This window comes from Phaethon aethereus (genome assembly GCF_964289735.1).
Source record: "Phaethon aethereus genome assembly, chromosome: 13".
Classification (NCBI taxonomy): domain Eukaryota; kingdom Metazoa; phylum Chordata; class Aves; order Phaethontiformes; family Phaethontidae; genus Phaethon; species Phaethon aethereus.
Genome location: NC_138589.1, coordinates 2,204,613 through 2,227,770, shown reverse-complemented (window position 1 = coordinate 2,227,770; position 23,158 = coordinate 2,204,613). Strand labels below are relative to the sequence as shown.

Below are 23,158 nucleotides of genomic sequence, written 5' to 3'. Positions count from 1 at the left end.
ATGGCTCAAGAAGAGATGGAAGTTGACCTTCAGCCAGTGGCTGGTTACTCTGTAGAGAACATCAGGACGCTTCCCACAGAGCCCTCTGGTGACGCAGCGCTGTCGTCCCATGCACCAGTGCTCGGGGAAGGAGGAGGCAGCGTTACAGTTCTTCCTGCTGATGGTGCTGTTGTCATGCCAAGTGCCGGTACGGCAAGGGCAGCAGCTGCTGAGCCTGACCAGCAGCCAAGTCCTTCCTCGGCTCTCAACGGACTGCGAAGGCTACAAGGGGCATTTGATCAGAATCGGCCATTGCCAGAGGTTACGCAGCGTCCGCGAGTGAGGAGAGCTCTCAGGCAGCAGAGACTTGGTGGTTCCCAGAGGACTGTCAGTGCCAGGTAAAGCAGAAATGAAACTGGCTCTGCACTGCACTCTTATCAAGCCTGGCGTCAGTTTAAAACTGCCTTGCTTCCTGGCTTACAGAGCCCAGCTCAGTCGAGGTGTGTGGTTGTGGCCAAATTCTGGGCAGCTCACATACCTTTTAAGCTCAATAATGGCACAGCGCGCTCTGATCTCTTCTGGCAGGATCTTTGCTCTTGTTAAGTGAATCCCCCCCATTTCTTGTGTTGGCAGTGGTGTTGTGGACTTCTGAGCCCTTCTGTGCTTTCCGTCTCACTTGCAGAGCTTCTGCTCGTACCGTTCCCTCTGCTCTGCCAGATTCCGGTCAGTGCCTCCTGCGGCAGTGCTGAGACTCGGCATCTGCAGCCAGCATTCAGCTCAGTGGAGCTTGTGCTCTGTTTTGCATTTCACCTTTGATTTGGGGACGGCCTGATTAAATTTTCTGGTGACAATTACTGCAGAAACTTCCACAACCATGCAAAGTAATATTTTGTTGTTGTTACTTCCAGGCAAAGAAAAAAGATATTCTGTGTTTAGTATCATCTGTGATGGGTTTAAAGGGGGATGAGTGGGGATGCTCTCCAGGCAGAAAGAAATCCCCATTTCTGGTTGGTTTGGGTTTTGTCTCATCTTTGTAGCTTTTGTAAATGTCAGGGGTGAAATTAGAACTAACGGGTGCACTGCCTTTAAAGTCAGTGAGAGCAAGAACTCCTCTCCTCGCAGGTGATTCAGCAAAACTGTACAGTTTGCCCTTGGATTGCGTGTGAAGGTCACTGTAGTTGTTGGAGCTAGAAGGCAACCTGAAACAATTAGCTTTTGAATCTGAAGGATAATTGAGACGATAGCTGAACTGTTGGGGGAGAGAGGGGAGGATGTTTCTCTCTAGGGATGAAGTTCCAGTAGAAGGCAAGAGGGAAAGTCGAAAGACTAGGCACGAAGCAGTCAATGGAACAGGACTCTGATACAAGGCTTGTGCATCTGATATTACCAGCGGCTGTGAGAACCAGGTCAGGTTCTGAGGTGAGGTTGGAGGTAACAGGTGGGAGTTCCTTAGGCTCTTAGTGAATGATACTTACGGCATCTTGGCTTTTCTTCTCCCCCCCCACCCCAAAAGAAGACCTTCCTGTTGCAGTTGGGGCCTGGGAATTTTACCACAGACAAGCGTGGAGAAACATTCTGAGTCTTTAGCTTAGCTGAAATAACTGTGGCTTTTCTGTCTTGCTTTTCTGGCCTCAGGGCAGCATTGGACAGTTACTTTGAACTCAGCAGGACCCAAGAGCTGGCTACAGGACCAGTTCCGCGTCTGGAGCCCTCGTACAGTGTGAGGCACAACCGGGAACGCAGCTCGGACGAAACGATAGAAGTGAGCGACTCTGAGAGCAGCAGTTCTGCTGAGGAGGAGGAAGCGGTGGAGGCTGCAGCACTGCCGTTGCTGTCAGCCCAGGAGACACCTCCAGCAGCTGGCTCAGGAGGTTTGTGCTGTAGTTGAGCTATGTAGAGACTTGTTTCCGAAACTCATCCCGCTGCTTCAGAACTCGGTGGGGCGATCCTTTTGAGCTTCACATCAGACAGTGCAACAGACAGAGTGTTATACCCAGAGCTGACCGGAGCGGGTTGCCACCGCAAGGCTTTCTGGGACGCACTTCCGCAGAGCTACTATAATGTTAAATACACTCTTTTTGCTATTTGCAGGCTGCTGCTTACAAGTAATCCTGGAAATGTTCAGGATAACTTCCAAGTTCAGAGATTAGTACTTGGAACACGTCCTCTGTTATATATAATGAAGGAATATTACAGGAGACATCAAGTCATGTGCCTGGAGATCAGCAGTGCTCTCAGTTTTCAGAGAAGGATCCAATTCAGTTGTTTTTTTTAATCGTTTGGGATTTCAGTCTGCTTCAGTTTAGAGTTCTCTTTTTATCCCTCTAACTTCTTACGACGCTTAGCTGCGGAGGTAGAGATACTTAGGGCAGTTGGGCTTTTTGTTTGTCTTTTTTTCTTTCCTTGGCTTTTTCCGGCTCACAGTCCTTTATCCGGACTGATGTTCACAGGCTGACACGCACTTCAGTGGCATTGTTTGTGATGAACATGTGCAGTTGATGTACAAGTGGCAAATGGTTAACTTGGTAGAGGATATGAGAACAAGATTAGTTTTTAGGAATGTCTTTATGCTTTGCTCTCCGCCCTTAGTTTAGTTTTTGACTGGCCAGCCCACCTTGACAATTTTTTTTTTTCAGGGTACATCTATGAGGTGTCTTTTGAACAGATTCGTTCTGCTTGCTCTGAGCTAGTCTTAGACGTGACAGGAGCTCAAGCTGTTAAGCGCTGTCTAATACTGCGTGACGTGAACATGTGCTCTCTGGGTTTTCTGGAATTCCCTTGTCTTTTTTTGCTGTGTAAGCCACTGGTTCCTGTTCTGCCTGGAACCACAGAGGCTGAAAACTTGACAGACGTTAGCCAGGGTTAGGTGGTACCTCCCCACTGGATCGAGCATACCTGTCTCGAATACTAAATGTGACTAATAACTTTTGTCAGGAGGTGGGGGAGACAGTGATTTCTGCGCCTTTTTTAGTATGCTAGTGGTGGTGGTGCAAACGTAGCGTTTCTCTGTGCCCATGCTTCAACAGAAGGGCTAGCGGAGGCCCACCACAAAAACATACGGCCCAGCAGATCTGATAGTTCGGATAACTGCCAGCTGGAGAACTGCTTAAGTCAGGGTGAATGGACAGATAGCATATGGTAAATGCTTTCTTGGCACGTGGAATATGCATGCGTAGATCCCTCGTCAAAATAACTGCTTCATATAGGTGTCCATCTTCCTCTGGGCATAACGATGCAGGGTTGTATCCTTAAATCAGCCTAACTATGGACCTGTACGCAGATATGTTTGTTTCTAGCAGTTCAGAGAATCCTGATAACAATTGCTGTCTCTGAAGGACCTCTCCTTTTTCACTGAATAGGCTGCAATTCTGCTTTCTATAAAAGAAAGCATAAAGTTCTTCAGCCCTACTGTTGGTGAATAGGAGGGCTTACACACAGACTGCCTGACTGTTTGGTATCCAGGACCCTGATCTGAAGCTTTGTACGTAATACTGTGCCGTTGTTGCGCTGCTTGCCTTGTGCCCTGATGATTTCAGATCAAGTCGGGCGAAGTCCTCTCTGCCCCGTTATGTATCAGTTCATTTAAGCACTGCTTTCTTCAGTTTCCAGTCGGGTCCAAGTGGAGCCACCTCAAGGTTTGTCTCGAACTTCTGCAGAACGTGGACATCATGAAGATGAAGGGGCTGAAGTCCAGCAAAAGCAGGTAGGATGACCAAAAGGCTTTTGGAGACGGGTTAAATATGGCAAATGCTGCATTTGTCTAAAAAAAGTTGTGGCTTGTTTGTTTGTTTAATCCTAGAGAACTCCACCGAAGAAACTGGAAGCATCAGTTCCTGTTGCGCTGCTGGATGAGGAGGAGGGGGATACGTGTGCCATCTGCTTTGAGCAGTGGACCAATGCTGGGGACCACCGTCTCTCGGCATTGCGGTGTGGACACCTATTTGGTTACACCTGCATTGAAAGGTGGCTCAAGGGACAGGCAGGGAAGTGTCCCCAGGTAAAATGGACGCTTCTGTGCACTGGAAAGGACTTGCTACTGGGTAACTTCTACTGCAGGTGTGAGCCCTCTTAACTGTTGCAACGGCTTGCTGCATGAAGACTCCACCTTTGCCTGCTGTCAGAAATAACAAAACCCACCATTATTTTGGTGTAACTAGGCCAGGAACAACCAGCGCTGTGTTAAAGGGAGGATTCTGACTTGGATTTTCTCCCTGAAGTGGAGCGTTTGTGCGTGGCAACTCAGAAGTTTGATAGTTCAAGTGCTAAACCTGCAAATGGTTTCAGAACACTGCACCGTGATCCTGGAGGGTGGGAACGGCAGACGGATTCCTAGAAGCAATTAGCTAAGCATAAAGATGGGCATTCTCTAATTGAATAGCACAGAGCTGCTGTGCGCGGCGCTCTGTATAGCGAGTGGCTTGAGTGCAAGTTACTGTGAAATTGCAGCATTCCTGGTCGTGCCAGTGACAGCTGCAGGCTGCCAGGAAAGCTGTCTTGGCCACTTACTGCTGTGCAAGGCAGTTCTTTAGGAAGGGAGGGGGTTTGATCTGAAAGTGTTGCCCACAATATCTTTGTGCTCCTAAATGCTAGAGAAGTCTGCATTTTAAGCACACGTAGTAACGAAATCTTCAGCGGAGGTTACTTGTTCTGAGTATTTGTTGCCTCTTTTCTGATCAACGAAGTATGTTTGCAAAACAGTAAGCTTGCGGATGCCGTAGTTTCTTCCACATCCCAGCTCAGGGAGGTGTTATCCCTTCTTTTTAAGGTGAGTCTAGCGTACTAAATGGTCACAGCCAGACGCACACAATTATTGAAATATCTGCCTCCCTGCGTATCACTGAAATCCGGGGGATGTCAGTGTTTCATACTGGCACTGGAATGCTTTTATGGATTTGGGCCTATGGGATTTGATCAAAGGAATGTGGTATGTAAATAATGGAGTTGGAAGTATCCTCAGGGGTTCCCAAATCCTTGTCTGTTGGTGGAGCAGCCAGTCTTGATGTTTGCAGAATACAAGTTGGGCTGGTGTTTTGTTTTACATCTCTCCCCCCACCCCGGAACTTACCTGACCATGCTGTGTCGCTGGTGCTTTAGCAGAACAAATGTAGTGGGAGGCATTATTAAAGGTGCAGTAGGATACACGACCTAAACTGTTGTTGTAGCCCCGATGAGAGCTCTGGTGTCTATATGAGGGAGTGTCTTGCAAACATGCTGTGGTATGTTTGTGTTTTTGTGGGTTTGTTTTCAAGTAGGCAGTCCCTCCCTGCAGAGCTATAAGGATTTTTCAAAATAATGCAGCTTGTAGGGATGCATAGTTTGAAGGGTTGAATTCTTGGAGATGAACTGAACTTGTCTTTCGTTTCAGTGCAATAAGAAAGCGAAACGTTCTGACATTGTGATCCTGTATGCTCGTACTTTGAAAGCGCTGGATACCAGTGAACAGGAACGCATGAAGAGGTATGGAGTCTCGGCGTAAAGATACGACCTCACTGATTGCATGCCATTGAAAGCTGCAGCCTGACTTCTGCGTCCGGCTTTAATTTCCTGTGTTGTCTAAAGCAATTTGTGCATTCCCTTGGGGTTTATCATGAGTCTGGCTGTCTTAGCAAACCAAGGCCTTGCTGTGTTGCATGTGTCTTACCTGGAAGGAGAATTTTCTCTTGGAATAGAATTCTTGAGTTTGTGCTTTATAGCACTGAAATAGTAAAAGCTGTCTTGTGCTGTATCCTGAAATGTCATCACAGGAGAACACAGAATCATAGAATCATTTAGGTTGGAAAAGACCTTTAAGATCATCGAGTCCAACCATTAACCTAGCACTGCCAAGCCCCCCAGTAAACCATGTCTGTAAGAGCTTGATAACCCTCTGAGTGAAAAAAGTTTTCCTAATATCCAATCTAAACCTCCCCTGGTGTATTTTGAGGCTGTGCACCAGTTATTCACTGTACAGGGTAAAGACAGTAAAATAAGTGGTTGTATTCCTCAAAGATTCCTATATACAAAAGAAGTAACCAAAGTGACAAATACAGAATCAATATATTGAATATGGATGCAAGCCATCACAGCCTTCTATATTGACTAAAATACTTGGAAGTGCGTTCTGTAGAATGCCAAATTGTTGCCAAAAAGCCGTCTATTCCTAATTGATCATTGGAAGAGAAAAGCGAGGCGTAGTTAGAAGTGCAAGGGGTGTGTGTGGGGGGAGTAGCCGACCTTTTCTGCCTGCATTAAACAGAGTAACGCCTCATAGGAGTCGCTTTCCGTCTTGCTTTGTTAAACTCTTCGTGTAGCTTTACTTGCGGAAGGTCAGCAAGCGTTCCTATGACTCTGCTTGCCCCTGCAACGTAAATGTAGGCTTGTTACTGGGGAAGAAAGGAGAAGCACGTATGAAAATGGGGACTAACTTCTTTTCAGGAAGATGCTGTCAGAGATACTATTCTGAAATTCAAAGGCTGTGGATATCGGAGTTGTCCTGAATGTGGTAGTGAATAGAATTTAACTGGGGGTCGTTTTCACATGTCTCTCATGACACTGCTGTTCTTTCAATGCAGTTTTTTGACAGAAACCTCACTATGCTGGTAATTATTAATCAGAAATGTCTGAGGAGTAACTGTCACGAAGGGAAAATATCTCTTCTGTCCAGATTGCAACTGCCTGATGGTGTTTGAACTGCACCTCGCTAAGGATCACGCTGCTTCTAGTGGGTTGACACTGCAAAACAAGTTCTAAAGAAGATGTTTTCAAAAGCACAGAAGGCATTTATTTGGGTGTTTAAATCTTGTTGTCTGTCACGGGGAGGTAGTTGTCTAACTGCTGCTTGTGTCTCAGAATGTTGCTGCAGCCTTTCCCCGCTTGTGCTGGACCTCGTCTGCCTCCTGTTTTTGTTGGGAGGTAGATGGCAATGACTGCCTGTCCAGGTAGTGAAGTTGCTGGCAGTGGCCACTTTGTGGCTCACAGCCACGGGTGGGAGGACCAGCATGAACACTGATGCATGCATCGATATCGTTTGCATATAGCCTTGAATTAGGTTTAAGATCCTGGGTTCTATTCTTCACATTCGAAGAAGCCAGCCTTCAGGCTCTGGGTACTTGTGTTTGTGATAGTTAAATAAAGCATCTCACCTGTTTCTTCTGCAGCAAAACAACTGAGTAAAGACACTATAGGGAAATGACAGAACTCGGTGCTTGGTAAACATGCAAGGCTAGGTCTGTATATTTAGAAGGTGTGTAGGCAAGCTCGATCTCCCTGCACCTGAACTACTGAAATAACTGGAATATTGCAGCTTTTTGAAGTGCAGAATGCAGTGGTCAACACTGTAGGCCAAACATGCAGACAGTTTTCAGGAATACTGGTGTTTCTTCCCCCTCTTTAACTGTTCCTTTATATGTAAAACATACAGGAAAGAGAAACTGAAGTATGTTATCAAAACTGCTGCTGCTAAGTGGTGTGTATGTGCTTTCAGGGTTAAGGTGAGGCAGTAAGTATGGCTTCTAGCTGGGCATTCACAGAGAATTTATCTCTGTCTATTTCTGACACAGCTGTGTTTTCCTGAAATACAAAATCAGTTACTGGCGGTAGAAACAAACTTTAAGATCATGCTGTGTTGTGACTTGCTGTATTACTGTCATGGTATGTTATATGGACATCAGTGGTATAGAATTTGCTGAACTGTTTTGGAGGGGAGGGGGAAACCCTGCCTCTTTTTCTCCCTACTAACTTGGCACATTTGGAGGGGGTGAGGAGAAAGGCTGTTGTTTCTGTGGAATGATACTTGAGTGAGTCATTCAGTACGACTGCATAACCAAGAACATCCTGAGGTGAAGGTACTGGATGAGCGTGGTACCAGATTTTCTGTTGATTTTGAATTTACCTGAACGGGACCTGTGTTGGGATGAAGTCTGGGGATAGGAGTCGATGGCCCAGAGAAGCACCCTAGCTAGTTCCTAGTCCTAAGGATTGCTTTTCTCTTGTTCCTCCAGCTCTTTAGAAAAGGAGCAAATGTTGCGGAGACAGGCAGAGCTGGAATCTGCACAGAGCCGTCTCCAGCTGCAGGTTTTGACAGGTGAATGCAGCAAACTCCGCAAGCAAGTTCAGGTGAGTCTCACACTACTAATACACGGAGGGTTCCCTTTCTCTTCAACCTGTGTACCTGTCTTTTGCATGTTCCCTTAGAAGAGAGAAGACAGGCTTCCAGCTTTAATCGGCAGCAAGATTTAGTAAACTCAATTGGTGAATCATCAGGACTATCCTAAATATCCCAGGCTGGCAGGTTCATGTATACTACGTAACACTGACCTTTTGTGTGTGTGTGTGTGTGTGTGTGTTTTTAAGACTTAATCAAAGCTGCAAATACAGCTTAGCAGTAGACTTTTCTTGGCTGCTGGTGTTGCAGTTTCCTCCTTGGGTTTTGTGGTGACTGGCAAGGCTTGGTAATAGAGCACCAAACTTATTCTCATCTTTCTCCTAACTGCATCAAAATAAGCTTTGAAAATCTTTCTAGTAAACCTGTAAAGGGACCTATTATCACTAATTAGTCAAGAGCCTTTGCAAAGTAGTTTGTGAAGAAGTATGGCTATTTGCAAAAATAAAAGGACAAAAAACCCCTATTTTTTGTGAAGGTCAGTGAACACTCATTCTACTTAAGCACCTTCTGGTACCATGAGACCTGGCCTGTCACTAGGGTGGGCTGTATGCATGGGCTGAACAGGTGCTAACAGGCGCCTCTGTCCCTTTAGAATACAGATTACTGAAGATAAATGACTGGTTGCTGAACGACTGCTTAGTTTCTGGCTGATGCAATACTGTGGTATTTTGTAAGCCATCATAGCTGCTTTTTCAGGATTCCTATACGTTGTGGACTTTGGAGCTTCCAAGCTATGAATTACCTGGCATGTTCCACCAGTGCTAGGCTTTCCAGTAGCCTGTTTCATAGCCAGTTTGCTACTTTTTATTGTATGAAGTAGATGATACCTAATCGCTCACTGTCAAGTTTTTGCTTTTTTCTCTACTTGCGGATTTTTTTAAAAGCCTTGGCTATTGATGCCTGCACATTAAGTGACGACCTCTTTGCTGAAGTCTTCCTGTGTGGCATAAGATAAGGCTTTATGAATTGCTTGCCTGAATTCCTGCCTGAAGCTGTATGCTCATCAGAGCTAGTAAGAAAATTGATCCACTCTAAACTTTGGCTTAAGAAAAATGTGAATAAGATAAAACAAAAAAATTGAAGTTGCATGTTGCAAAGATTAAGTTCCTTAGGCTCTGTTTCGGTATTTATACTGTATTCATCGCTGGCCTGTAGTGGTTAATGTGAATGCTGGAAGCAATTTTAAGGTGCTTGTTTATACGAGTAAACTGAAAGTAAAACAATTTGCTGGGGAGCAGAAAATCAGCAGGAATTCTGGAATAAGTCTCTAAGTTGTTTGGTTGTATTTTGAGCATGTGTGCCTAAGGAGCTCATTCTCTTAGGAGAGGTCATCTAGTAAAGCAGCATCTTGCTTAGAATCGTTTAGGTTGGGAGGGACCCTAGTTGGGTAACTTCAGTGTGGGGTTGGGTTGCTCAGGGCACTGTTACACCAGGTTTTGAGTGTATGCAAGCAGATCGCACATCCTCCCTGGACATCCTGTTGTTTGACCATCCTTGTTGAGAATTTTTTTTCCCTAACATCTAATCTGAATCTGCCTTGCTGTATTTTGAGTCTGTTGCCCATGCCCTTTCAGCAAGCAACGTTACTGAGGGCACAAGAAAACATGTTTAATTGGCATCCAAAGCTGTAAGTCAGTATGGAAAACAAAGGGATCACAAGAGAGACATGTACAATGTCTACAGGCTCAGAGGGACATTCAGTGTGGCAAAGTTGTGCTGTATAGGACATTACTGGAATAGTTATGGTGTTCATTGCTTGCATACAAACCTTGGTGTCTGAAGTCTTGCAGAAAGCAAATGCCATCGGGTTTGCCCCTGAAAGTCATTGTGTGAACCGTTTTTTGTTGCAAGGCGCTTGAGAGCTGTGCCTCATCGGCAGTCATGTCACTAGTTTGGACTTTTTTGGGGGTTTTGTGTGCATTTTTCCCTGGTGTTGTCAGTTGTACCTTATAATTGAAGCATTTAAGATGACTTGGGCTAGAAAAAGGATGTTTTTTCAAGTCTTTAGCTGTATGAAATTATATGAGGAAAGGAACTTGAGGGGAGAGAGGGCAGGTAGCTAATGAAAACCACGAGAAAGCTCTGAGCAGTGTTGTTTCTCTGTGTAAACCTGCAGTGTGTGCTGTGCTGAGCTATATGCTGCACACTGCATGGCAGGTTCAGACTTGAATTTTGGAAGCGGTGCTACTGAAGCCTTACTTTTGCCTGAAGTCTTTCCTTTGTGAGCCCAAAGAACTTGGGCATCAGATGTGAGCTACTGCAGTACTCGTTGTGAATCTGCCAGAATTTTCGATAAAAGTTAGCTAACAATAAGCAATCCATCTCTGGCGTGCGGCATTAATACCAGTGATCAGCTGGGCTAGGAGATTCGTTTTTGTAAGCAGGACCCAGTAGTTCTATGTATGGAGCAGTGAGGGGAGGAGTGGCAGGGAAATGACAGGAGATTGCATGCTGCTGTGGAGAAAAAAGCAAGTATAATTGTGAGCCCTGCCAAGGTCAGTTTATGTTGCTCGATGTATTGGAGAAGCTTTTTCACATAGGATTTTCAGAGCATCCAAAAAGAATTGGACGGCAAAATACAAAAACCCCTTTGTGAACGTAATACCTTTAGAAGAATTTTAGGCTCGTGGTTTTATTGCATGAAAATCTTTTGGTTTTGTGATCTTTGCATTCACCTCCAGTTGCTGTCTGGGGAAGATCTCCAAGGAGTAAGTAAAAGCTGATACTTGATTCAGTTGTTACTTATAGTGAGGCCAATTTAAAAATGCTCTGGGTCCCTTTGAATTTGAACCGGAATTGATGGAAGGTGGAACGCCTGAGGAGCTGCACCGCAGCTTGAGGTTGTACAGTCACGCGTTTCTCTCTGTGAAACGCAAGGCTGGGGCTGTGTAGTGCAAGATAGCAGGCGTGACTTCTGTAAGAGGTCTGTGGGAGCACAGCCAGAGCGCGACAGTCATCTGATAACTGCCTTTGTCTTTAAAGCTTCATATGATTTTATTTATTAAGACTGTAAGCTAATACTCCAAAGAAAACTGTTCGGAATTTATTGTAGCTGGTTGCTTTCCTTTCCTATTCGTTGTGCTCTCCTGCTTGTAATTCTCATGGGTAGCCCTCAGGAAGACTCGTGCTGTATATCCTCTTCTTTCCCCAACCTGTGTGACTCTGTTCATTCACCACTACAATGGCAAGCTGAAATCTAGGAGGCAGTCGTAGCGTGCGCAGAGAGACTCCCGTGCCCTCGAGGCCCTTAGTCAACAGCCGGCAGTGGGAAAGCTCTGCCAACGTCTTAAACGGAGGCTTATACTGCCAGAAGAGTGTTCTTTTGAGCACAGTTAGTGGAATTTGTTCTGCAGTGCCAGATTTTCAGTCACTGTGGTAATGTGTCTCCAGTAAGACTTCCTTGTCCTGCTGGGTTTGTCCGTCGTGTTTAAATGTAAGCTTTGTACTAATAGTCCTTGTGGTTTTAATTGCCTGGTTTCCTTTTTAACAACTTGTGTGAAAGTTGCGTGTTCAGTGGAGGTGACCAGGAGAATTTCGTAAACCCGCCAGATCAACAAATGATCTTAGTCCCTTCTGATCCGCAGCAGTGGTATTATCCTCCTGCCTTTTAGAAATGGTGAGTTTATTACACGTTTGATTAAAAGTCACTTTCTTCCAAGTTGCCTGTGTTTTCACCGACCGCTTCCTTGTAAGCTATAACTTTGGGCTTAATTGTAAGCATCCTGGTGCCCCCTGCACCTCTTCTTCCTCCCCAGGTTGTTTTGTCTTTGCTTGCTCTAATGGGATCATCTTGAGGCTGTGGCTTTGATGTGTATTCCCTTGGGGAATTTGCAATGAGCTTGATGATGCAAAACAGATCAGACCTCTGTCAGAGATCAGAATTGCTCTCCTCTTGAGCAGTTTCCAAAAGTTGTAGGTCTTGATGATAACTGTTAATGTAGAGCTCGAGCTTTGATCTTGTCTCTTTGAGAACTGCTTTTTGCTTAGACGTGAGTTAAGCGGTAGTGGCGAAGCTAGCTTGCAAGCTACTAATATTCATAGTAGCACTCGTGTGGCCCTGAATTGTTTTAAAAATTACGTAGTATTTGAGGCAGAACCTGTGTTGCTCAGACAACAGACAGCAAGTCGCAATTTTCTTAGTATATACACTCCCTCTAATATCCCTTGGATTACAAGTTGGTGAAAATGCCTGGCGGGGGTGGTGGGGGTGCATTTTTAGTTGACTCATAATATGCCAGTGCCACTACTGTCATACTCACCTCCCCCCTGATGATCTCTGTGGAAAGAGGAATTCTAGAAATTCCTTGTTGCTGATGGAAGCTGTCCTTGGCTGTGTCTCTGCTGAGTGTCCTTGAGTAGTCATCAGTTGAGGTGGAGGAAGAGAGGGGAGGAGGTGGCGGAAAACAAGGGCTGGAGCTCTTGAGAGTTGTCATTCCTAGAATTTGCTGCCCAGGGTTTACAAGAACAGGGTCCTCTTCATTAAACAGACTGACTCGTTTCCTGCAGTGCCCTTTAGGTTGAAACTTGGGCTTTTATTTTTTTCTTTTTTTTATGGGGTATTATGGAGAATGGTTCTAATTGACTTTCTCTTGTGGTTTAGCTGTGTGTAACACTTGGCAGTTCATTCTTTTCTAAACAGCATTGATCTGGTAATAATTGTTACTGGCTTTTGTGTTCCCGGAGTCCCCTGTCTCTCAGGGTCTAATGCATACAATAACAGACTTTGAGTACCTTCTGGCAGAACTTTCATAGCCTTTTGAATGCTTTTGTTGCTCGCTGCCATAGTCAGTGGACTTGGAAATCCAGCGTTTCTGGAACAGCATGGAAGCTGGACCATATTCTCTCTCTTTTTCAGGAGAAGTACAGTTGGAGCATCTGGAACAGACAGCGAAGTAGGTTACATCAGCAGCGACGCATTAAAGCTCTTTGTGTCTTTTTCTTTGCAGGAGCTGAAGGCTCTGGTGGCCCAGCACAATGTGAGTGCTTCTCAGCAAGGTGGCAGCTTCCGCACCTGCCTGCCAGGCAGCCTCCCCTCCAGCCAAAGCCAGCGCAAGTACCACTTGGAAAAGGTTTTTGTGGTATCTCAGACTGGGAGCTGCAGAGTAATGGCATATTGTGACTCGCTGAGTTGTCTCGTGGTATCACAGCCTTCTCCACAGTCTACTTTTATTCCTGGTAATCAAGCAAGTCAAGATTTGGGGATTCATAGGTGAAAGTTAAATGTGGTTTCTCCTTGCTCCCTGCTCCCGCCCCGCCCCTGCTTCCTCTTGCTTGACCTTTTGCATGTGCCTTGTAAACTGGGAGGAGTCCTAAGACTCCCTGTTGTTCCTGTGGCCCCTGCATTGGTGGCTTCTGCCTAGCGAGGTAGCTTGTTTCCCACATCCCTTCTGTGTCAGAATCCTAACAGAGGGTCTCTGGCTCTTCTGCTGAAGTGCCACATCCACAAGAAGGTAAAAGGTGTGTCTGGTACTCCTTGCAAAGGTGGGTCTTCTGAAAGGACCAGGGGCCAGCACACTAGGGCATGTGGAGAAGCTTCCAGTGCTTGAGTGAGAAACAGTTGCTCCCCACGTTGTAGGTGGATTTATCCACATGCAGCTGATCTGTCAATACGCTTTAATAAAAGAAAAATGAGAATCAAAGAACTTTTGGTATGAATGATAGGAGCACTGTTTCCCAGTGAGCAAATAGGAAGCCAAGAAGTCATGGGCAGCCCTGTTTCTGTCTGACTGTTATGGCCAGGGGCGAGTGACCGGCCATCTGGACCAGAGCTGACTTGCTTTTTCAATGAAACAGATGTAGCATTGGGAGTTGGGGAGAGTTTATTTGCAAAAGTACTTCAGTGCTTTCTGAATGATGAAACTTACTTTATTTGGTTAATGGTTTGGAGATTAATATGCCTTATCTAGGCATGACAAAATTGTTTTCTGCATTCAACTGGCCTTATTTTTCTGGCTCTTGGAGCCAGGGAATGAATTTCTGAAGGGAGGTGTTGTGGTGACTCTTGTAGCACATGGGTTAAGTTCACCTGTGAGCATTCTTTGCAGTGACACTTGTTCTCTTAAATAGCCATGTAATCCTGCTGTGCATGTTCATCTAGGCAAGAATGTCTTTGAAGAAAGTGGCTAAAGAGCAGCAGGCTCTTGTAACAAGAATTGTAAGACTGATACTGAGTTTGCTTTTGCTGGCTGGGGTCCTGAGGGATTTAGCCCGCTTGCCGTTTGAACTAAAGAATGATTTGTGGTAGTTCTTACCCAGAACAGCAAATAACTTTTCCGTGTTCCTCCCACTCCAGGCTTCAGCACAGGCGTTGTAGTTCTGGCATAGAACGGCTAGTTCCACACGTATGCCGCGTCACGATAACCTGCTTTATCCTTCTTCTGTGACAGGGTGTGGTGTTAAGATGATGAGCGTGGCCAACCTGAAGAGCAGTCAGTACATCCCTATCCACAGTAAACAGATTCGGGGACTGGCTTTTGGCAGTCAAGCAGCTGGCTTGCTGCTCTCTGCTGCTCTGGACAACACTCTCAAACTTACCAGGTGAGCCCTGCTGCGGGGAGAAACCTGTCCCGGCGGAGTTCTGCTATGTGCAAGAGACTGGACTGGATTGTGTTGTGTCTTGCTAGAAATGTCTTGCAGCACTTGCTATTCTGCTGTCCAAAAGATGCTGCTAAGATGAGCTCAAGCGTGCATATTCTTCGTGTGTGTGGGAACTAACAGAGGGAAAGACTTGGTCACGCTTTCGGATCTTTTGGGTGGAGGTGTTACGGAGCTTCCTGTCTGTGCTAGACTAGGTAAAAGTAAACAACGCTGTCTCTGATGCTAAAGTCAGCATGTCAGATTTCTAACCTATGAGGTTGATATTCTTTTTGCGGTTTGATCTGGAGAGTAACTTCTCGTCGCAGTATCTGCTCAGACACTTGACTCCCCTATCTGCCTGGTTGGCTGCATCAGAACTTGTGATCCTCTTGGTTTTGTGCTTGCTTCCAGAATGTCTTGGGAGTTAAGCGCTTACTTAACTGGTTAGGGAGGGTTTTGATTGTCTAAAGCTTAACGATGGGGATGGTAGGGTTGAGTGTTTATGGGTAAGAATCGGGGGGAAAGCCAGCAAGGCAGATGTCATGGTGGGAGTCCGCTACAGAGCACCCAGCCAGGATGAGGAGGCGGAGGAAATATTCTGTAAGGAGCTGGGAGAAGTCTCTCAATCATTAGCCCTTGTTCTCCCAGGGGGACTTCAACTTACCAGATGTCTGCTGGAAATACAATACAGGGGAGAGGAAACGGTCTGGGAGGTTCCTGGAGTGTGTGGAAAGTAACTTCCTGACATAGCTGGTGAGTGAGCCAACAAGGGAAGATGCCCTGCTGGACCCATTTGTGAGCAGAGAAGAACTTGTGGGTGATGGGATGGTTAGAAGCTGTCTTGGGCATAGCACTCAAGAAATGACGGATTTTTTTGATTCTTGCAGAAGTAACGAGGTGGGGTGAGCAGAAGTGCCTCCTTGGCCTTCTGGAGGGCAGCCTTTGGCCTGTTTAGGAGCCTGGTTGACAGAGTCCCTGGGGGGCAAAGGAGTCCAGGAAGGCTGGACTTTCTTCAAGACGGAAATCTTAAAGGCGCAGGAGCAGGCCATCCCCATGTGCCAAAAGACTGAGCCAGTGGGGAAGACGACCACCGTCCAGGCTGAACAGAGAGCTTTGGCTGGAACTCAGGAGAAAAAAAAAAAGAGGAGAGTTCCTGGCCTTGGGAAGGGGCAGGCAACTCAGGAGGCCCACAAGGATGTCCTGAGGTTATGCAGGGAGAAAACTAGAAGGGCCAAAGCTCAACTACAACTTAATCTGGCTCCTGCTGTAAAAGACAATGAAAAATGTTTCTATAAATACATTAGCAACAGCAGGAGGGCTAGGGAGAATCTCCATCCTTGGCTGGATGCGGGGAGGGAACGGGACGGGGGGGATGGGGGAGGGACAGGGACGTAGTGACAAAGGCTGAGATACTTAATGCCACCTTTGCCTCAGTTTTTAATAGTAAGACCAGTAGTTCTCTGGGTAGCCGGCCTCCTGAGCTGGGGCCAGGGAGGAGGAGCAGAATGAAGCCCCCATAATCCAAGGGGAAATGGTTAGTGATCTGCTACACCACTTAGACGCACACAAGCCTATGGGGCCGGAAGTGATCCATCCAAGGGTACTGAGGGAGCCGTCAGAAGTGCTCACCAGGCCACTTTCTGTCATTTATCAGCAGTCCTGGCTAGCTGCTGGAAGCTAGCAAATGTGATGCCCATCTACAAGAAGGGCAGGAAGGAGGATCTGAGGAACTACAGGCCCAACAGTCTGACCTCGGTGCTGGGGAAGGTTATGGAGCAGATCATCTCGAGTGCCATCACGTGGCACATATGGGACAAGCAGGCGATCAGGCCCAGTTGGCATGGGTTTATGAAAGGCAGGTCCTGCTTGACTAACCTGGTCTCCTTCTGTGACAAGGTGACCTGCTTAGTGGATGAGGGAAAGGCTGTGGATGTTGTCTTTAGTAAAGCCTTTGACACTGTTTGCCACAGCATTCTCCTGGAGAAACTGGCTGCTCATGGCTTGGACAAGTGTACTCTTGGCTGGGTAAGAAAAACTGGCTGGGTGTCTGGGCCCAGAGAGTTGTGGTGACTGGAGTTAAATCCAGCTGGTGGCCGGTCACAAGTGGTGTTTCCCAGGGCTCAGCACTGGGGCCAGTTCTGCCTAATCTCGCTATCAAGGATCTCGATGAGGGGGTCGAGTGCACCCTCAGTAAGTTTGCAGATGCCACCAAGTTGGGCAGGAGTGTTGATGTGCTTGAGAGTAGGAGGGCTCTGCAGAGGGATCTGGACAGGCTGAGGTCAGTTGTATGAGGTTAAACAAGGCCAAGTGCCGAGTCCTACACTTGGGTCACAACAACCCCGTGCAGTGCTACAGCCTTGGGGGAAGAGTGGCTGGAGAGCTGCCTGGCGGAAAAGGGGGTGTTGGTCAACAGCCGGCTGAATATGAGCCTGCAGCATGCCCAGGTGACCAAGGCAGCCAGTAGCATCCTGGCCTGTATCAGAGATGGCGTGGCCAGCAGGACCAGGGCAGTGGTCGTGCCCCTGTACTCAGCACTGGTGAGGCTGCACCTCGAATCTCGTGTTCAGTGTTGGGCCCCTCACTACAAGAAGGATGTTGAGGTCCTGGAGCGTGCCCAGAGAAGGGCAGTGAAGCTGGTGAGGGGTCTGGAGAACAAGTCTGATGGGGAGCGGCTGAGGGCACTGGGATTGTTTAGTTTGGAGAAAAGGAGGCTGAGGGCAGACCTTATTGCGCTCTACAACTACCTGAAACGGCGTTGTGATGAGGTTGGTGTTGGTCTCTTCTCCCAAGTAACTAGCGATGAGAGGAAATGGCCTCAAGTTGCACCAGAGGAGGTTTAGGAAACTGGCTATTAGGAAAAATTTCTTCACCAAAGGGGCTGTCAGGCATTGGAACAGGCTGCCCAGGGAAGCGGTTTAGTCGTCATCCCTGGAGGTGTTTAAAAGATGTGTAGATGCGGTGCTTTGGGACATGGTCGAGTGGTGGACTTGGCACTGCTAGGTCAATGGTTGATCTTGATGATGTGAAATGTCTTTTCCAACCTAAACAGTTCTATGATTCAGCAGGATCTTCATACTTCTTTCAGTCACCCTCTGAAAGAAGAGTCCTTCTCCGCTCATTGTTCTTCTCTAGTTACTGATTTCATGGTCATCCTACTAAAAGGAATTATCTATGATGTCGTTAAGCCTCCTCTTCCGGCTTGCAAGAGCTTAAAATAGCACCGTGACTTTTTTTTCCTGTTGTTTTGAACCACTGACCGTTCTGATATCAAACTCCCTGTTTCCCCAGCCAGGTTTGTCTTTGTGGTTGTTCCTTTTATACTTACCTGGGAGCAATTACTTGCTTCTCTGGAGTTGGGAGCATAATCGCCTCCCCTGAGGGAGAAGCCTGTGTGGTGTAAAGGATAGCCAGAGTTGTTTTGCGATGTGCTGTCTTCTGTCTCACTCTGTTCTCAATGTGCTGAGTCTACGTTGACAACACTGCCCTTTGCAAATGCATTCTAATCGGACACGAACTTCATCTGCTATCCTGGGTTGCACCGCTCTGTACTCTCCACTTCTTCCTTCCCCAAACTGAGCTTCTAAAGAATTAAAACTCTAAACGTGCTTTTAACTGTCTTTACCTTGCTCACTGTTTCACTGTTGCTTGGATTGGATTCTTTTGAGGCATAAGCACTGTTCCTCTCGTGTCAAAAGGCGGCAATAATTAGAGGTGTAATCTGAAAAGATGAGCCCTGTGATCTCAGGAATATGCGATATTACAGGATTACACTAGAGTCCCTTTGGCTAATTGTTTCCAGAAAAGTAACTTAGCTTTCTCTTTCCAGTAAGGCAGCTGAGACCCTGCTCTGAGATTTCCTTTCCCAGTCTCCAAAGATCAATCTGGGAAACGAGGCGTAGACCTGGAAGAATTACAAGTCACTTGACAATATCCAAATGATTATTCTGTCTAGATTTTCTAGATTCATGTCTGGAGTAAAGGAGGAGTTAATTCAGAATTCAGTCTAAAGGGAGATGCTTCTGTCTGAAGACTTGAAAAAGCGAGATTTGCTTGCCTTAATTATGCTGTTTTCTCATCAGTAGATGCTTGTGCAACAGGCCAACACTTTGCTTTTCTTCTGCAGCTTGGCAACAAATACTGTGGTGCAGACATACAACACTGGCCGTCCTGTCTGGAGCTGCTGCTGGTGTCTCGATGACAGAAACTACATCTATGCTGGATTGGTCAATGGCTCTATCATGATATATGATTTGAGACACACGAACTCTCATGTCCAGGAACTAGTCCCTCAGAAGTCCAGGTATGGCATAGGGATTTTTCATTCCTTTCAACGCTAATTTACATTCAGCTAAACATAGCTTCTTCCATAAATCATACGGCAATTGTAATAGTTTAAGTTGTTTTATGCGAATCTCTTGTTCAAAAGTTCAAATTCAGCACAGATGCGAGAGGTCTCTCATAAGGTTGCATGGTATATGTATAACTTAGTATGCATGCTTGGCACCTGCATCTTTAAGGCACACGGTGGTCAGAAATGGATCCACCGGTGCAGCCTAAGCAGGAAAACAGGATTTGTTTTGAAGCTGGGTTTGGTATTTAACTTGGAAAGGACAAATTACAAAGAGGTGTGAGAGGCTGGTCTTTCCATCTCTTCTACTCAGAGAATCAAATGCTGATTTACACACATACAGGTGTATCCTGTGTGATGCTCCTTTAAAACATAAGACTCTGTAGTTAAGTTGAATTGCATTTATTCTTGATGAACGCGTTGGGATTCCTTGCTTGAAGGACTGTTTTGTAGGCTGCTTAGGCCGTTTCTTTGCAATGTGGTTGGAGAGGCTGGAGTCCTGAAGTGGTGAGGCAGAACGCCAGCATGGCTGCAGCTGGCAGCACTGACTCTTGCCCATCATGCTTTCAGGTGCCCCATGGTGTCGCTGTCCTATCTGCCCCGGATGGCCTCAGCGTCACTGCCCTATGGTGGAATATTAGCTGGGACCTTGGAAGGAGCCTGCTTTTGGGAAAAGAAAGCTGGCGACTCCTACCAGCCTCATCACCTGCCGCTGGAACCTGGAGGATGCATCGATATTCAAACAGAGATCAGCACACGACACTGCCTCGCGACATACAGGCCTAGTACGTAACAGCGTACATCTGCAGTGCACTCTGCCACTCTGGCCTGCTGTTTGAGTTCAGCAGCAGCTTGAGTGCTGAGGGTGCAGCAGAAATGCAGTACCTGCCCTGGCCAGAGCAATAAGCACCTGTGCGTAGAAAAGAATTGGGTGAGGGCAAAAGGAGGCAGCTGCAGGGTGGTGTTGCTCGTATTCCTACAGTTAAAACTTGTCCGCAATTAAATTTTCCAAAGGTTACCTCTTTATTTCTGCTGTGCAGGTAAAAATAACCCATGCGTGCGTTGTGTAATGATGGAACTGACCTGCAGCCCGCTGACAGAGGCCTCTGATGATGTGGTGTGTTCTTCTAACCCAGTTCAGACTTTCAGCGCTGGGCCCACCTGCAAGTTGCTGACCAAGAATGCCATTTTTCAGAGCCCAGAGGAGGATGGCAGTGTCTTTGTGTGTGCTGGTGATGAGGCGTCTAATTCTGCCCTGGTATCTCCCATTCCTTTCAGTGTGGTGGAGGGTTTTCTTGCAGTTCTTAGGAGAGGAGCCTTCTTAGTGTATTTTGGTGGGAGTTGTCTTGTCACAAACGTTCCCCTGTGCAGGTTGGTCTGTTGTGCTTGCTGTAGCAGGTGTAACTTTGTGGTAGTGTGGGACACCCAAGCGAGCCAAGGCCTGCAGGCCACAGCCGTTGAGAGGAGTGCAGGTAGTGAGCCCCTGTTGTCCACCAGCGGAATGCAGCTGGGCACGCTGACACAACTGGGCACTCACTGGTGTAGCGGGGACTTGGTGGGATAGCTAATGTGGCAAGTGCTGTGAGGGGTGGGCGCAGGCTCTTTAGGAAGGGCAGGGGAGGTGGGGATACCTGGGGTTGCCCTTTCTATGAAAAAGCAGCTTGGATGCAGAGCTCGGACAACAGGCCGCATGGGAGCTCATGAGTCAGGGTCAGAGGAGAGGGCAGTCGGGGTGACATCATGCTGGGTGTTAAAGACCACCCAGGCAGGCTGTGAAAGTAGACTAAAGGGTCCTGTAAGTAAATTGAGGAAAGGCTTTTTTGTAGAGAGCAAGCTCTGTTTTGGACAGGAGGGGAGAATCCTGCTGTCTCTGACCTTGTCTGTCCCACAGCTATGGGATGCTGGAAGTGGCTCCTTGCTGCAGAAGCTGCAGGCTGACCTGCCTGTGCTAGATATCTGCCCCTTGGAAGTGAACCAAACCCACCTCCTGGCTACGCTGACTGAAAAGACGGTGAAGATCTACAAGTGGCAGTGAGAGCGGTCCCTGCATCTGCCAGAGAGGCTTTCCAGATATGCTGCTGATGAACCCTATGCAACTACTCAGTCCCAGACTCTGCTGTCCTGCATGGGCTGCTTACAGGAGACCTGAACCACTACAGCATCTTCCTGGCAGGAGGCAGGAACTGGGATGTGCTGGTGCCTGGTGTAATTCCCTTCTTCCTCCATCTTCCTTGTTAGATCTGCCCCTATTTCTTCTTTAATCAATTCTCTTCAGTCAAACTGCACAAGCTGCCTCAGCACAGCAATAATTCTTGGACTGTCTCCAGCATGTGTGGCTGTACTTTTTTCGCAGTGTGAATACAGCACAGGGACTTGCAAATCTCTTCTGCGAATCAAGAGGAACTTGCAGAGCTGAGACTCCCACAGCACTTTCTCAGGGAGTCCTGCTGTGACTACTGGGTGACAAAAAGGTGGCAATATTGGCATCTCGCTAGCATGGCTGATACTTGGTGTAAAAGCCAATTCACTGCTTTGGAGAACATGCTCCTGTGTTCTTTTGAAGGTCTAGGGCAAAGTCAGTTGGCAGTTATTCCCTGATGAGGACAGACCCTGTTTTGTTGCCATGGAGAGAACAGGCTTGGAAAAGCTAGAGAGAACCTTTTTCTTTTGTGCCTTTTTGTCCATGAGCTTAGAATTTGCACTGTAATAATTCCTTAATTCTCTGCCCCTATTTCCTTCCCCTTCTCCCTTCCCTGCTTCACCCACAAGCCAACTCGGATGGTTTAGTTGTGGAAGATGAAACTGGAGAAGTAGAGGCAAGAGAGGAGATGATTCCTGTACTGTTGGCTGCTGCAGTCCATGCTGTCCTTCCCTAAAGACAGCAATGTACAGGCACTACCTTGGGAAAGTATGCTGGCTGCTTTTGGGGTCTTTTTTTTTCCCCCCTTTGAGGAACTGGTGGAAACTCAGGTGTTTCATCAGCTCCCTTTCACTGACCTTTTGCCTGCCTTACATCATAGTTACCAGCTCATGGGCAGGTCCTAGACAGCTTCCAGTTTTATGTGTGCTGCAGACTGGCTGGTTTATGTAAATCTGAACCTGTCAGGTGGGATCAGAGGTGAGGGACTGTGTGCTGGCCAGGTGTGCTCTTAGCTCCCTTACCAAAGTATGCTGGGGGGTGTGAGAATGTTTATCTCCAGGTCAGATCATGAAGGAGGCTTTTATTTTTAATGAAGTTTCTAATTTCATTTTATTTTTAATGAAAGCAAACTTGCAAGGATGGTGGCACACTCAAAACACCAGAACCATTTTGTTTTCTGAAGTCCAGGGCTTGCCTCTTTAAAAATGAGACTTGAAAGGCTCTGCTTAACTTTATATTTTTCTGTATAGTATTTTGTTCCTGTATTTTTATATCCTGTGAAAATAAAGTGTTTATAGTTGCCAGGTATGGCTGCTGCTGCTGTACTTTAAAAATACATCTCAGCAGTGTGAACAGAAGGAAGCCTGAGGGGCACTGCAGATGGTCCTCCGGGAGAGCTAGAGCAACCTGTTGACTATGGAGACTGGGTGCTGGCAGCTGGAGAGTTGCCTCTGAGGCCAGAAGTCCTCCAGTGCCATGGTGGTGGCCCTCGAGCAACCCATGGACTATAGAGATGCAGACAACCCTCTTGCAGGGGGGGAAGTTTTTTTTTATTATAATGGAAACTAAGTTGCTATCTCTACTTTAAATAGAACCCAACATAAAAAATACATGCACCCATAGCTAGACACATTCACAAACTATCACTCATTCAACATCCACTCATTCCACCCCTCAGAATACATCCATTTCACAGTAGCAGGTCACCCTGATTCACCCTGATTCTAAGGCCATCCCTGGATCTGCCTTACCACATGCCTCTAAATGACATTGCTGCTCCACATGATTCTATATTGTCAGCCTTCGTATCCAAAAGCTGAGGAAGACACTTCGCTACGTGTGCCGCTCCCACTCCTCTTCCCTTTCAATGGTATGCTCTGGCATGAGTTGCTCAAGGATGTGTTCCAGGGATCCACAGCCTCCTCTGGCACCTGCAAAACACTACATGAGACTCTAGAGCCTGCTTGCCAAT

The 23,158-nt window shown here is 46.8% G+C and overlaps 1 protein-coding gene across 1 annotated transcript; it reads left to right on the top strand.

Moving 5' to 3' along the window:
• On the top strand, window positions 1–21,081 carry RFWD3 (ring finger and WD repeat domain 3; the record flags this gene model as incomplete). The annotated part of the gene is made up of 12 exons (XM_082005923.1): window positions 1–377; window positions 1,615–1,850; window positions 3,582–3,682; window positions 3,779–3,976; window positions 5,345–5,436; window positions 7,959–8,073; window positions 13,069–13,297; window positions 14,509–14,659; window positions 18,822–18,998; window positions 19,617–19,831; window positions 20,087–20,304; window positions 20,938–21,081. 12 exons carry the CDS (start codon window positions 1–3, stop codon window positions 21,079–21,081), a joined length of 2,253 nt encoding a protein of 750 aa, XP_081862049.1.
• Window positions 21,082–23,158: the final 2,077 nt, after the last annotated feature.